General features: G+C 42.5%; 1 protein-coding gene across 1 annotated transcript in view; it reads right to left on the reverse strand.

Annotated features, from left to right (window-relative positions):
- KNDC1 (kinase non-catalytic C-lobe domain containing 1) overlaps positions 1–14829 on the reverse strand; it is a 122999-nt gene that overhangs the window by 89876 nt on the left and 18294 nt on the right. Inside the window, exons 2-3 of the mRNA XM_084845921.1 lie at positions 2461–2610; positions 1788–1828 (exon numbers count right to left, since the gene is read on the reverse strand). Of these exons, the coding sequence (XP_084702047.1) occupies positions 1788–1828; positions 2461–2477 (58 nt within the window). The 5' untranslated portion in view covers positions 2478–2610. The remainder of the gene's footprint in view (positions 1–1787; positions 1829–2460; positions 2611–14829) is intronic.

A 14829-nucleotide genomic window follows, 5' to 3' on the forward strand; every position in this document is an offset into this window, starting at 1 on the left:
GCCCAGAACTGGAGACAGTACTCAAGATTAGGCCTAACCAGTGCTGAGTAGAGGGAAACTAGTCATAGACCCTCTTTCGGGAGAAGACTGAGCCAAAGTAGGAATTGAGCACTTCTGTCTTTTCTTTGTCATCTGTTATCATTTTGCCATCCTTATTTAATAATTGAACCACCATTTCTTTCCTCTGTCTTTCACGTATCTGAAGAAAGTTTTTTTTTGTTGCTTTTAGCATCCCTCACTAACCTTAGCTCATTTTCAGCTTTAGCCTTCCTGACGCCATCCCTGCAATTCTGTGCTACCTGCCTGTACTCTTCCTTTGTAGCTTGGCCTTCCTTTCTATATGTGTCCTTTTTTGTTTTCAGGTCATCTCTAAGCTTTTTGTGAAGCCACATTGGTTTCTTCTGTTGTCTTCCGCCTTTTTTTCTTGTTGGAATTGTTTGTAATTGTGCCTTGAGAATTTCCTTTTTTAAGAAGTCCCACCCATCTTGAACTCTTTTTCTCATTAGAGTCACTTGCCATGACACCTTACTTATCATTGTTCTGAGTTTATTAAAATCGGCTTTGCTAAAATCCAGGATATGCATTTGACTCAGCTTTTGCTTCCTTTATAACCAAGGGGGATCTCTACACCTCAAGTTTATTGCGTGTTCATGGTTACTCACTCACTGAATTGTGCAGGACCATTACACGATATCATCATTGTCCAGTCATTATTCCACTGTTTCCTCCCACCTATCCCGTGTTTTCCTCAAACGCAAAAAATGGGGTACTTTCTCCAGCCCACGGAACAGGAGGGGCCTGGTGACCTCCTTGTGAAATTCTCCCATAGCAAAAGAAACAACTCTGTCTGCCTGCTGTAGGGGTTTGTTTTCAGTTGTTGGGGGCACCGTCAGGATGAGGAAGGCATTGAGGATGGGAGCAGGCTTGCACGGAAGGAGACCGAAGCAGATTTGACTGGTGTGAGGGCAAGAATCGCCTGTCAATTGCATCCCTTGCTTCTGAATTTCTGAATCAGAGGGAGAAGAGGGTAAAATCCCTCCCACACATCTGATCCCCCACCCCATCAACCTCAGAAGCAACATCCTCTGTTGTTTCAGACCACTCTATTAAGTTCAGTGGGGCTTACTCGGTGGTTGCAGACTTACAGGCAATCTTATGTCTACTCAAAAGTAAGTTCCATTGAGTTCAATGCGGCTTACTCCCAAGTAAGTGCCCAGGATTGGGGCTGCAAGAAAACAGTACAGCAAAAGTTAAGCTACCTGGAGAAGGAGGGGGGAGAAGGGGAGAGGCGAAGGGAGCGCATGTAAAGGCAGTCAGTGGTGATCCTGCACTTAAAACAGAAGCAGAAAGCCCCGTTTTAAATGCAGGATTTTAGTCTGGTGTAGAAATGCCCAAGAACTCAAGTATAACATGGTCACTTTCCCCCACACTTCCCGTAACTGCTACATTATCCACTAAGTCATCTCTGTTGGTTAGGATCAAGTCAAAGATAGACGATCCTCTAGTTCCTTCCTCCACTTTCTGTAGGAGGAAGTTATCTGCAACGCAAGTCAGGAATTTCTTGGAGAGGCCATGTTTTGCAGACTTATGTATAACTGATACCGAGTATAAACCTAAAACTCTCTATAATACTCCATGCATCTGATGAAGTGGGCTGAAGCCCATAGAAGCTTGTGACAGAATAAATGTATTAGGCTTTAAGGTGCCAGAACACTAGTGTTTTTGCTGCAACACAAACTAGCATGGCCAGCCCTCCAGTTTTTTGCTAGTTTCAGAGTCATACTTACTACTACCTCCAGTGGGAGAGTCCTGTTGTCTTATACAGCGACTGCAAGAAAAATTGAGGCAACATATGCTGCAGCATACGAGCAAGCCCCATTGAACTCAGTGCAACTCACTTGAGGGTAAATGTGCCTTGAACTGCACTGTTAAACAGTTTGATAACTAAATTGCACTGATAATAGACTGTGGCATAAGCTTTTGGACTAGAATCTTCTTCACTGGCTACATAACAAGTGGACTCTCATCCAAAAAAGTGTATGACTCAATGTGTTAGTCTTTTTAGTTATTTGTAAGCTTAGAATCTTCATAAGCATCCTACATTATAATAATATATATCTACTTACATTAAAAATAGTTGAATGTGTAAATATTCAGCTGAAAACACAGGTGTTGCATTTACAAAACATAATGTATGATTCCTAATGACCTGTTAGTCTTCTAAGGTGTCCACAAGTCTTTTTTGTGTGTGTTTACTACTTCCTGTTCTAGTCTCTGCACAGCAGCTGCAATTCTGACAGTGGAATACAAATACAATGCATGTCTTCTCAGAAGGGAAGTATCTCTAGGATTGCAGTCTAATAGCACAATAGAGTAGCCTGTACTTATAGTGCAATCCTATGCATAGTGGCATATATCTCTAGGATTTCAGCCTTTGGGTGCAATCCTATGCACACTTACCTGGGAGTAAAGTCCATTGAACACAGTAGGACTTACTGAGTAAACACACACGAGATTGTTCTGACTGTGGGTGCTTCCAGATGAAGGGCTCCTACTGCCATCAATTGAAAAATGTTCTACTCTTATTCCATCTTTCTATCAATGGATTTTCTGGGGTAAGAAAAAAAGATGAAGTTGTGAGAAAACATTTGGGGTTACAAATGGAAGAAATTGTCTGCCGCCCACACCCCCCAGAAAAATCCTATGAATGAGGCAGGGCAATTGCAAAATAAAAGCCTCATCTGGAAGCATCCTATATCAAGCTTGTCAATATTTTACTGAAGAAATTGAGTAACTCTCATTCTAAGGATAATTTCCCAAACCCTCTCTCCTCCGCTACTGATACACCATTGAAGGCTCTTAGCAGCCTAGTGTAAACTACATCCATTTACTCTGCAGCAGTCTGTCCTCAAATGATTTTAAAATCAAGAGGATTATTGTTCTTTTGCTTAAAGATGTACTAGAAAAACAGAATATGTTATCAGTTCAAAAACACACCACACAAGCTGCTAATTGTGTAAATGAAGGCTTTACATTGAGTGGTGTCTTAGTGCTTATGTGCATGCATTTACATGTGCTCTAGAGACAAAAGCATCCATTCCACACTCAGAGATTTGACTTCTAGAGACCCTTGGAGAGAAAACTACCCTAGTAAACTCACACATCAGCAATTCCATGATGCATTCTCAACAGGCAAAAATCTTGGGACAGGTACCATAAAACAGGGACTGTCCCTGGTAAAGAGAGGCAGTTGGACCTTATGACAAATGCATAACATACCTATGTGACACCTATTTCCGTGTGAAAGAGCTGTGCTAAGAGGTGTGTTAGCTGTTCATATATAACAAGGATTGACACAGAATTGTGGAATGTATTTTTATATGATGCAGAATATGTACAACCCTTTTTATTGGGGTTCTTACACTATGGAGGCAGTCCACACCATGACACAGTCTTTAACATGCTTCTGTTTTTTCCTCAACCAGTGTAATATTGTGTCAGCTAGATAGAAGTGATCCACACACAGAGACACAAATTCTTGTTTTGTCTTATATATCAGTTCAGTGAAATGATTAAATGCCAGAAGGTGTAAGCAAGATGGAACCTTTTCTTATAAATATTTAAATCAACACACATTCCAAAACAATTATTATTCATTTAAAAAACTTTACTAAGCACTGTACATTAAAAACAAGACAGTCTCTGTCTGCAGGCTTCCAATCTAGAAGACACAACACAAAAGGAAAAGAGGGTAAGGAGGGAAGAAGGTATTTCGATCGCATCTGCTGAAAAAAATAATCCTGCAGTATTGGGACAGTTTTTCCTGATTACATATTGGTCAGTGGATACATTTCGTGCTTACATCGTTCACTTCTGAAAGGATGCATACCATAAAAATGGATTAGAAATGTTCAGGAAAGCCAAGAATCCTGTTACTGAATCATACAAATTATAGAATCATAGAATCATAGAATAGTAGGGTTGGAAGGGGCCTACAAGGCCATCGTATTCATATAAACTTTTATATTCATATAAAAGTTTATATGAATACAAACATAAAGTTTGTATTCATATAAACATTTTAAAAACTGACACTCAACACTATTTTATATACACTCCCTAATTACCAGAGACAGGCCTATTTTCTAGTCCATTGCCCTATTTTTGTCTTTTGAGGGTGCCTAATGCAACCCTCAAAAATGAAATGGAAGCAGTGACAGATTTTATTTTCTTGGGCTCCAACATCACCGCAGATGGTGACTGTAGCCATGAAATTAAAAGACGCTTGATCCTTGGGAAGAAAGCTATGGCAAACCTAGACAGCATAGTAAGAAGCAGAGACATAACCTTGCTAACAAAGGTCTGTATAATCAAAGCTATGGTTTTCCCATTAGTAACGTATGGCTGTGAGAGCTGAACTGTAAGGAAGGCTGAGCGCTGAAGAATTGATGCGTTCGAACTGTGGTGCTGGAGAAGACTCTTACAAGTCCCCTGGACTGCAAGGAGGTCAAATCAGTCCATCCTAAAGGAAATCAACCCTGACTGCTCATTGGAAGGACAGATACTGAAGCTGAAGCTCAAATATTTTGGCCACCTGATGCGAAGAGAAAAGTCACTGGAAAAGACCCTGATGCTGGGAAAGATTGAAGGCAAAAGGAAAAGGGGACGGCAGAGGATGAGATGGCTAGATAGCATCATCGATGCAATGAACATGAACTTGAGGAGACTCCGGGAGAGAGCAGAGGACAGGAAGTCCTGGTGTGCTATGGTCCATGGGGTCACGAAGGGTCGGACACGGCTTAACGACTGAACAACAAATGCAATCCTATGCAGATCTACTCAGAAGTATGCCCTGTTAAGTTAAATGGGACTTATTCCCAGGTAAGTGTGCATAGGATTGCAGCCTAATTTTGTTAGTATGAGTTGTTAGCATCACCCTAAAGGCAACACCCCTTCATGGATCACTGCCTTGTTGTGGCGAAGGGGCTTGCGTAACTCAGTGAAGCCATAAGCTATGCCGTGCAGGGCCACCCAAGACAGACAGGTCATGGCAGAGAGTTCTGACAAAATGTGGTCCACTGGAGAAGGAAATGGCAACCCACTCCAGTATTCTTGCCAAGAAAACCCCATGGAACGTATCACAAGGCTAAAAGATATGACGCCGGAAGATGAGCCCCTCAGGTCGGAAGGTGTCCAATATGCTACTGGGGAAGAGCAGAGGGTATTTCCAAGTAGCGCCAGAAAGAGTGAAGCGGCTGGGCCAAACCCGAAAGGACACTCAGCTGTGGATGTGTCTGGCGGTGAAAAGAAAATCCGATGCTGTAAAGAACAATATTGTTTAGGAACCTGGAATGTCAGATCAATGAATCAAGGTAAGCTGGAGGTGGTCAAACATGAGATGGCAAGATTGAACATCGACATCTAGGGAATCAGCGAACTAAAATGGACAGGCATGGGCGAATTTAATTCAGGTGACCATCATATCTACTACTGTGGGCAAGAATCCCTTAGAAGAAATGGAGTAGCACTCATAGTCAACAAAAGGGTGGGAAAAGCAGTACTGGGGTACAATCTTAAAAATGATAGAATGATCTCAGTACGAATCCAAGGCAAACCATTCAACATCACAGTAATTCAAGTCTATGCCCCAACCACTGAGGCCAAAGAAGCTGAGGTTGATCGGTTCTATGAAGACCTACAACACCTTCTAGAACTAACACCAAAAAAAGATGTCCTCTTCATCATAGGGGATTGGAATGCTAAAGTAGGAAGTCAAGAAATCACTGGGATAACAGGCAGGCATGGCCTTGGTGTACAAAATGAAGCAGGACAAAAGCTAATAGAGTTTTGCCAAGAGAACACGCTGATCATAGCAAACACTCTTTTCCAACAGCACAAGAGGCGACTCTACACATGGACGTCACCAGATGGTCAATATAGAAATCAGATTGATTATGTCCTTTGCAGCCAAAGATGGAGAAGCTCCATACAGTCAGTAAAAACAAGACCTGGAGCTGACTGTGGCTCAGATCATGAGCTGCTTCTTGCAAAATTTCGGCTTAAATTGAAGAACGTCGGGAAAACCACTAAACCGTTCAGGTATGACCTAAATCATATCCCTGATGAATATACAGTGGAGGTGAGGAATAGATTTCAGGGATTAGACCGGATAGACAGAGTGCCTGAGGAACTATGGATGGAGGTCCGTAACATTGTTCAGGAGGCAGCAACGAAATCCGTCCCAAAGAAAAAGAAATGCAAGAAAGCCAAGTGGCTGTCTGATGAGGCTTTACAAGTAGCTCACGAAAGAAGGGAAGCGAAAAGCAAGGGAGAAAGGGGAAGATATACCCAACTGAATGCAGAGTTCCAGAGAATAGCAAGGAGAGACAAGAAGGCCTTCTTAAATGAACAATGCAAAGAAATCGAGGAAAACAACAGAATGGGAAAGACTAGAGATCTCTTCAAGAAAATTGGAGATCTCAAGGGAACGTTTTGTGCAAAGACGGGCATGATAAAGGACAAAGAAGGCAGGGACCTAACAGAAGCAGATGAGATTAAGAAGAGGTGGCAAGAATACACAGAAGAACTATACAGGAAAGATCTTAATGTCCCTGATAGCCATGATAGTGCGGTCACTGAACTTGAGCCGGACATCCTCGAGAGTGAAGTCAAGTGGGCCTTAGGAAGCATTAGTAACAACAAAGCTAGGGGAGATGACAGTATTCCAGCTGAGCTATTTAAAATCCTAAAAGATGATGCTGTTAAAGTGCTGCATTCAATATGCCAACAAATCTGGAACACTCAACAGTGGCCACAAGACTGGAAAAGGTCAGTTTACATTCCAATTCCAAAGAAGGGCAACGCCAAAGAGTGTTCAAACTACCGCACAATTGCGCTCATTTCACATGCCAGCAAGGTGATGCTCAAAATCCTACAAGCTAGGCTTCAGCAGTATGCGAACCGAGAACTACCAGAAGTACAAGCTGGGTTTCGAAGAGGCAGAGGAACTAGAGATCAAATCGCCAACATTCGCTGCATCATGGAGAAAGCAAGAGAATTCCAGAAAAATGTCTATTTCTGCTTCATTGACTACGCTAAAGCCTTTGATTGTGTGGATCACAACAAACTGTGGCAAATTCTTAAAGTGATGGGAGTACCAGACCACCTTACCTGTCTCCTGAGAAACCTGTACGAGGGTCAAGAAGCAACAGTAAGAACCAGACATGGAACAACCGATTGGTTCAAAATTGGGAAAGGAGTACGACAAGGCTGCATATTGTCACCCTGCTTATTTAACTTATATGCAGAGTACATCATGAGAAATGCCGGGTTGGATGAATCAGAGGTCAGAATTAAGATTGCCGGGAGAATTATCAACAACCTCCGATATGCAGACGATACCACCCTAATGGCAGAAAGCGAAGAGGATCTCAAGAGCCTCTTGTTGAGGGTGAAAGAGGAGAGTGCAAAAGCTGGTTTGAAATTCAACATTAAAAAAACTAAGATCATGTCATCTGGCCCTATCACTTCCTGGCATATAGAAGGGGAAGAAATGGAAGCTGTGACAGATTTTACTTTCTTGGGCTCCAAGATCACTGCAGACGGTGACTGTAGCCATGAAATTAAAAGATGCTTGCTCCTTGGGAGGAAAGCTATGGCCAACCTAGACAGCATAGTAAGAAGCAGAGACATCACCTTGCCGACAAAGGTCCGTCTAATCAAAGCTATGGTTTTCCCAGTAGTAATGTATGGCTGTGAGAGCTGGACTATAAGGAAGGCTGAGCGCCGAAGAATTGATGCTTTCGAACTGTGGTGCTGGAGAAGACTCTTACGAGTCCCCTGGACTGCAAGGAGGTCAAATCAGTCCATCCTAAAGGAAATCAACCCTGAGTGCTCATTGGAAGGACAGATAATGAAGCTGAAGCTCCAATATTTTGGCCACCTAATGCGAAGAGAAAACTCCCTGGAAAAGACCCTGATGCTGGGAAAGACTGAAGGCAAAAGGAGAAGGGGACGGCAGAGGATGAGATGGCTAGATAGCATCACGGATGCAATGAATATGAACTTGAGCACACTCTGGGAGAGAGCGCAGGACAGGAAGGCCTGGCGTGCTATGGTCCATGGGGTCACGAAGAGTCGGACACGACTGAACGACTGAACAACAAAGGCAACACAGAATTAGTTTGTGTTGGATTTAGGCCATTGTTATTCTAAAACATTTAGTTCCTCCAAGGTCTCTAGAAGCGAGGTGTCTGGAATAGGTAATAGATGCATCTTGCTTTTAGTACACACACACACACACACACACACACACGTAAATACAGGAGTGTGAATACTAAGGCACCATGCAGTGCACAGTCTGCCATTTTATATGCTGCAGCTACTGGGTTATATTTTGAACTGTGATAATGTATTATAGGACAGTTCTGTCTTTCTAGTCTATCTTTACCTAAAGAACCACCACCACCTTAGCTTTAAAATCAATGGGGGACACAGGCCGTTGCAGAGTAAATAAATACAGTATACAGCAGTTAGAATAGAGCTTTAGCAACATGTAATAGTGTTTTTAGGAGTGGGGATGGCGTTCAGGCAGTGATTCGTGGAATGAGAATTGGGATGTTATGAGCAAGTCCCTATTTTGATCTTTGAAATGTTGGAAGCCATGTTATTAATAATTAATTTAGCACTTTATAGTGTGCAAAGTGCTTTACAGTCCTTATCCCGTTTATTCCTCTTATCTCATTCTAGTAAACACATTAAAATCTGGGAGACCAGAGGTGTGTAGATCTTGTATTGTGATTAGATTACTTTCCCAATAAAAATGACATGGATTAAAGATAAACTGAAATGTTCCATTCCATTGTGCACTCAGTCAAAAACTAGATCAGTCCTTGGACATTTTACTGATTACATGAAGAGAATGAAAGCCAGGTTAGACAGTTTTTGCCTAACTATTATTAATAATTATATTTCTTAGCCACCTTTCTCTAACAGTTTTAATCTCAATACAACACAATAAAACTATCGTAAAAATACAGCACAATTCTAAAGCATCACAACATTCCAAATGCCTTCTGAAATAAGGTTTTTCAGTGTTGGTCGTGTGGCGCAGAGTGGTAGGTGGCAGTATTTGCAACCGAAACTCTCCCCACGACCTGAGTTCGATCCCAGCGGAAGCCGGGTCTCGAGTAGCAGGCTCAGGTCGACTCAGCCCTCCATTCTTCCGAGGTCGGTAAAATGAGGACCCAGCTTACTGGGGCAAAGGTAGTCAGGACTGGGGAAGGCAATGGCAAACCACCCCGCTATAGTCTGCCATGAAAACGCCAGCATAAGTGGTGTCCCTCTGTTAGAAAAAGATTGTCCTCTTATTCTTTGGCTGTCAGCTCTTTGCTAGACCTTTGAGCTATTAGTCATAATTATTGAGCCCACCGGACACATGTCCAGTGGGAATGTGCATTTGTTAAAAAGGGAAGTCGTAAAACATGGTTAGGATAGGCACATAAGCATAATCACAAAAATAAACATGCCGACATTATCTCATTGTACATCTGCAGGTCATGCTTCTGCTGTGTCAGCTAGTGGCTTAGTCGGTTAAAATATCTTATCACTAGCAAAAATGTATAGGGGGCGGAGGTATAAAAAGACTTATGCACGCTTAGCTCGGGGTCCAGACTGCTCTGTACCCGTTTTGCAAAACGTTCAATAAAATAGTGTTGGATCCACTGCTGCCTGCCTGGCATCCTTTTCTTCTAAACTGAAAGCAAGGACTTTTTATCTAACACCTCTAGGGGTCAGTAATGACCTGGTGCTTGCACAGGAGGAACCTTTCCTTTCCTAATAGGATCAACTCTGCATGCTTCCAGACACTCGGGGGCAATAGAGAATGTGTCTTGTTCATCACCCTTGCTGTCCTGTATCCTGATCAGTTCCTTTTCCCTGCTCTCCCTTACCTCTTCCTCTTCCCTTCTCCTCTTCCTGCCTCTGTAATAAGCAGCAAGTGCTCTCTCCCAGATGAAAACAAGTAACCATATCTCATACCTTCGTTTACTTACACTCGCACACGCAGCTTTAGGGTGTGCTTGTAGTTAAACAGTATTAGATAGGCTTCTTCAACGATGTATAAAAAAGCATTAATAAATAAGCTGATTTGAACTTTTTCTAAGCTGTCTCTAGCCTGCATTTATTCCCTCTAATACTAAATGCTGTGTTACCACACTTCCTTTATATAAGGCAACTCTGCTGTAAGGCTGAATCTACACATAGCAGTTATACCGTTATCATACAGTTATCATAACTATTGGTACACATAACACCAATGGGCACCAATTGTTATGATAACAGTATGATAATGGTATAACTGCTATGTGTAGATTCAGCCCATATCATACCAGACTTTTCAACATTCAGGAGGTAATCAAAGACTGGGATGGAGGGGGTTTCACAACTGTGACACAAGAACAGAAAATGCTCTGTGCCTTATAGTAGCCAAACTAACTCCCAAAGGTGATGCTCAGAAAGCAAGGTTTCTTTATAAGATCTACAAGTGCATAGCGATTCATATGAAAGCTGGTACTGCATAGTGACAGAGACTGTTATAAATCAGGATGTCCCTGGCTCTAATTTCACTGACACAAACTCAGGTTAACTACTCTTTGCCTTAGCCTCTTCCCAGCTATAACGTGGAAGTAATTACAAACATGTAATGTATGAGAAGCACTATAACTGCTCTAACCCCAGCTAAACTAATAACTTCTATTTCCTTAATAGAACCGCACTGCAAGCATTCTGATAGTTTTGTTCCCTGAGCATGAAATGATCAGGAACATCCCATGTCATCGCACCAGTTCAGCCAATCAATGTCAGAAGTTTCACTTTCACAAGTGCAATACAATATATGGGAGGAGAAAAAAATATGATAATAGGATTATAGTTTTGCCGCACATTTTCCACTAGTTATACTTTTAATTTAAACTACTAGGGGTTCCCCCTCCACTTCACTGTAAGACTTTGACTATTCTTCTTTATAGATTGTCTAATTATAAATGACTATACTCCATTTTAGGAACACCACTATTGTAGATTAAAAGAGTACACATTTGTTACACTATAATTAGAACCCTACTCTATTTTTAAGAGATTTGTTCACTGCCAGATAGCCTGAAGGTTTTCATTTTAATTTACTTTGGGTGAAACCTCAAGAACTGGAGGGGTGCAATATAAACATTTCTTGCACATAGTTAAGCCATTCAGTTTCACTTGTTTAACTTTTATTACGACAGTTTCTCATTAATAACATTTTCATTAATATTCTCTCTGTCTGTGAAAACTGCTGTTTCTTTCTTTCGTTCGTTCGTTTGTTCTTTTTTTCCCCTTCCTTTTCCCTTCCAATTGCAACATTATTTAAGCAGTGGGGAAACGGGAAACAGTCTGGCAATGGCTGACTGCAACTCTGTGTGAGGCAGCAGTGGGAATGCAGTAGTGAAGAAAGCACATAATGTGTTGTTGCGCTGTTAACTTTCTGCCATCAAACAAACATGTACACACAAGATCTAGAGGTGTTTTAAAACAATCTCCATTAGCATGCTCACTCGCTCTACTATTATGATATGGGAGATTATTGTATGTCCTGAACATATAAAATACTTCTGAGGCTGGAGCCATTGCTGCTGTACTAAAGGGCTGGATGCACCTGATCTAGTCCGATGTTGGAAGCTAAGCAGGGTCAGTCCTGGTTAGCACTTGGATGGGAGACATCCTGGGAATCAGGCTTCCTGCACTGAGCAAGGGGCTGGACTCAATGGTCTTGTAGGCTTCCAACCCTATGATTCTATTCTATGAATTCTCCTTGTAACTGAGGGCATCTCTACACCAGCCAAAAATCCTGAATTTAAAACTGGGCTTTCTGCTTCCATTTTAAATGCAGGATCACAACGGGTGTTTCTACCTTAAGCAAAAACCCCTGCAAAAATCCACATCCTTTCCCGAGCATCCTGCTTTCGGTTTCTTTGCAGGATTAGGAAGGGCTGCTTTACACAGCAGACATGTGATTTGAACTGAGGGAGTGCCTCCCTCCCTCCCTGGCATGTGTGCAAAGGGGTGAGGTCTTGTTTCCATAGCTTAACTTCCGCTGTACTCTTTTCTCACAACCCCCAGGAAACCTCTGACTTACTTCTGAGTAGACATAAAATGTAGGATTGTGTCGTAAGTCTACAACCCTCAGCACACTTACGTGGGAGTAAACCCCATTGAAATCAATGGGGCTTACTTCTGAGTAGAAGTAAGATTGCCCTGTAAGTCTGCAACCCTCGACACACTTACGTAAGCCCCATTGAAACGTAAGCCCCATTGAACTTAATGGGGTGCTCTGAATCAACAGAGGATGTTGCTTCTGAGCTTTGCGGGGTGGGGGATCAGATGAGTCTCCCTTTGTTACAGGGAGGCATTTTACTCTCTTCTCCCTCCAATTGAGAAACGTGCTCAAGCATTTACATGGCAGAACCTGGGAATCGAGGAAAGTCCTTCCTCAGCAAAACTTGAGCGGAGGTAGGAGCTGAAATTGCCCGGCGATTCTTGCCCTCATGCCTGCTCCTGCACACCCCGCTCCCATCCTCAATACCTTCATCATCCAGATCGCATGCGCCCCCAGCAACTGAAAACAAACGCCCATGGCAGGCAGACACAGCGGTTTCTCCTGCTATTGGAGAATTTCACGGGGAGGTCATGGCACTCCTGTCCCGTGGGCTGGAAAAAATACCACATTTTTTGCATTTGGGGAAAACACGAGATAGACTGGAGGAAATGGTAGGAGACACCCTGGAGGGCATCATCTAAAGAGCCCACAAACTTCTGTGACAGAGCCATCTGAATAGCAGGATAAAAGCTCCATGTGATGAACCCCAATTACTCCCTTTTTCACCTGCTTCCTTCCCCCCCTCCCCCTGCCCATATCTGAGTCTTCCATTATCTTCCATTGATCTTGCTCCTCTTCTTGCTGCTTTTCTTCTTATCACAGAGGAAACTCAAGAAGAACACAATGGGGTGATTTGATAGCTTATTATCTACGATCTATTTAAAAATGGAACAAAGGATTTAGTGCAGGAGACACCCTGGAGGGACATGGTGTCATGTAAAGAGCCTGCAAACTTCTGTGAAGGAGTAATCTCAGTCACAGGATAAAAGCTCCGTGTGAAGAAAGCCTGAATCTTTTTAACAAAGGGCTAGAAGGATGTTTATCGCTGGTTGAAAGAGGGGAGGGAGAAGTCTGTGTTTACAAATTACACATCCATCCTTGGATTTAGCCTGGTGAAAAGCCAAGAATAATCACACCTGCTGACCCATTCTCAAATACTCAGTTGCACCCTTTTCCAATCAAGGGGCAACTGCATTCAATTTCAGAGAATCTCCAACTGTAATTGTTTAATAGCCACTGTGTCTGTTTTCCCAAGGTATGCTGAAAATTTTGTGCAGTCATAATAACTGCCTCTCTAAATTGGGGACTGAACCCAAATTAGCCAGCATGTATTTTTCTGTATCCAATGTGAAGCCAGGACTTGTTGCTGGCTATTGGGGCCTAACTACATGAGATGTTAAATGTGTCACAGCATTATGTGAGGGTTTTTTTTTAATGTAGTAGTAAGTAGGTGAGTTCCATTTTGAAACGGGACAACAATGCACAGGTAGGGGAGGCTTAACCCTTCCCTCCCCTCCCCTGCTCCCCACGTCTTTCAAACAGACACTTACGTTGCTGGTTTTGTGTCATTAAAGATAACTACACTAACCTATTTGAAGTAGTGGAAATTAGTGGAGTCCCCATATGGACTATGAGTATCAGGCACACTGAATGCCATTGATTCAGAACATCTGCCATTTACAAAAGCCTCTGTCTGGAAGCACTTTAATATCTTTCACCCACTACTCATTGTGTCACCTACAAGAGGAAAACCAGTTCTGCTTAACCAAGGGCCAGACTACATGGGAGATTTTCTCTGATGCTGCTGTGGCTTAAAGTTGTTAGAGACACATGACGTCATGGCCTCTCTGCAGCCACCCTGGAGTTTACCTGTGGGGAAGCCACATTTTTGCAGGGTACTTTTACTCTGTTGTTTTTCTTTAATTCCCCTGAGGTTCAGCTGCTGTGTACCCATCTCTCCGCTTTATATTTGGTATGATTGGGGCATTCCTAGGGGTGTGTCTTTCACCTGGCTGTTCCCTTGGTAACCTAGGTAACTAGAATAACTGCTTTTAGCCTACTTTTCCAACACATCAAAGAGCTAAAGTCACTTTCAAGCCTTCAGAATTGCACTGCACTTCCTTTTTGTCAGTGGGAGTAATTAGCCACAGTGATTATGCACTTCTATGATGTTTGCATTACTTAGCTTCTGTAATGTTGTGTGAATTGCTTCTCTGATGTTGTGTGAAGTTGCTTCTCTGTGATGCTTGCAGTAAGGGCTTAAGGTCATAAACTCTTATGTGCATAAGGGCCTAATCGCAGTAGCGATCTACCATGGTCTGATCATGGGATCAGAAAAGCCTGTCATTGCGAGCAGGAAGACGTTTATTGGGGATAAGCACATTTATCATTATCCCCTTTCTAGCTCCTTGGAGATCAAGTGAAGGTGCATAAGGAGTTTAATATAGGTGGAAAGGCTATATAGCTGGAATGTAATTTTGCTACTAATGAAAAAATGGGTTACAGACCAGGGATTCTTGATTGAAGAAGTCCATAAGGTCCTCCAGTATAGAGTGCAGAGATCACATCAAATCTTGGTCAGGAACTCTCTCACTCTCCAGGAGATCCCAAAGGTATTTACAGGGTATGGGTTGGTCCTG

The sequence above is a fragment of the Heloderma suspectum genome, chromosome 3 (assembly GCF_057233095.1).
Source record: "Heloderma suspectum isolate Gila_16-S chromosome 3, 16-S_ref, whole genome shotgun sequence".
Lineage (NCBI taxonomy): Eukaryota > Metazoa > Chordata > Lepidosauria > Squamata > Helodermatidae > Heloderma > Heloderma suspectum.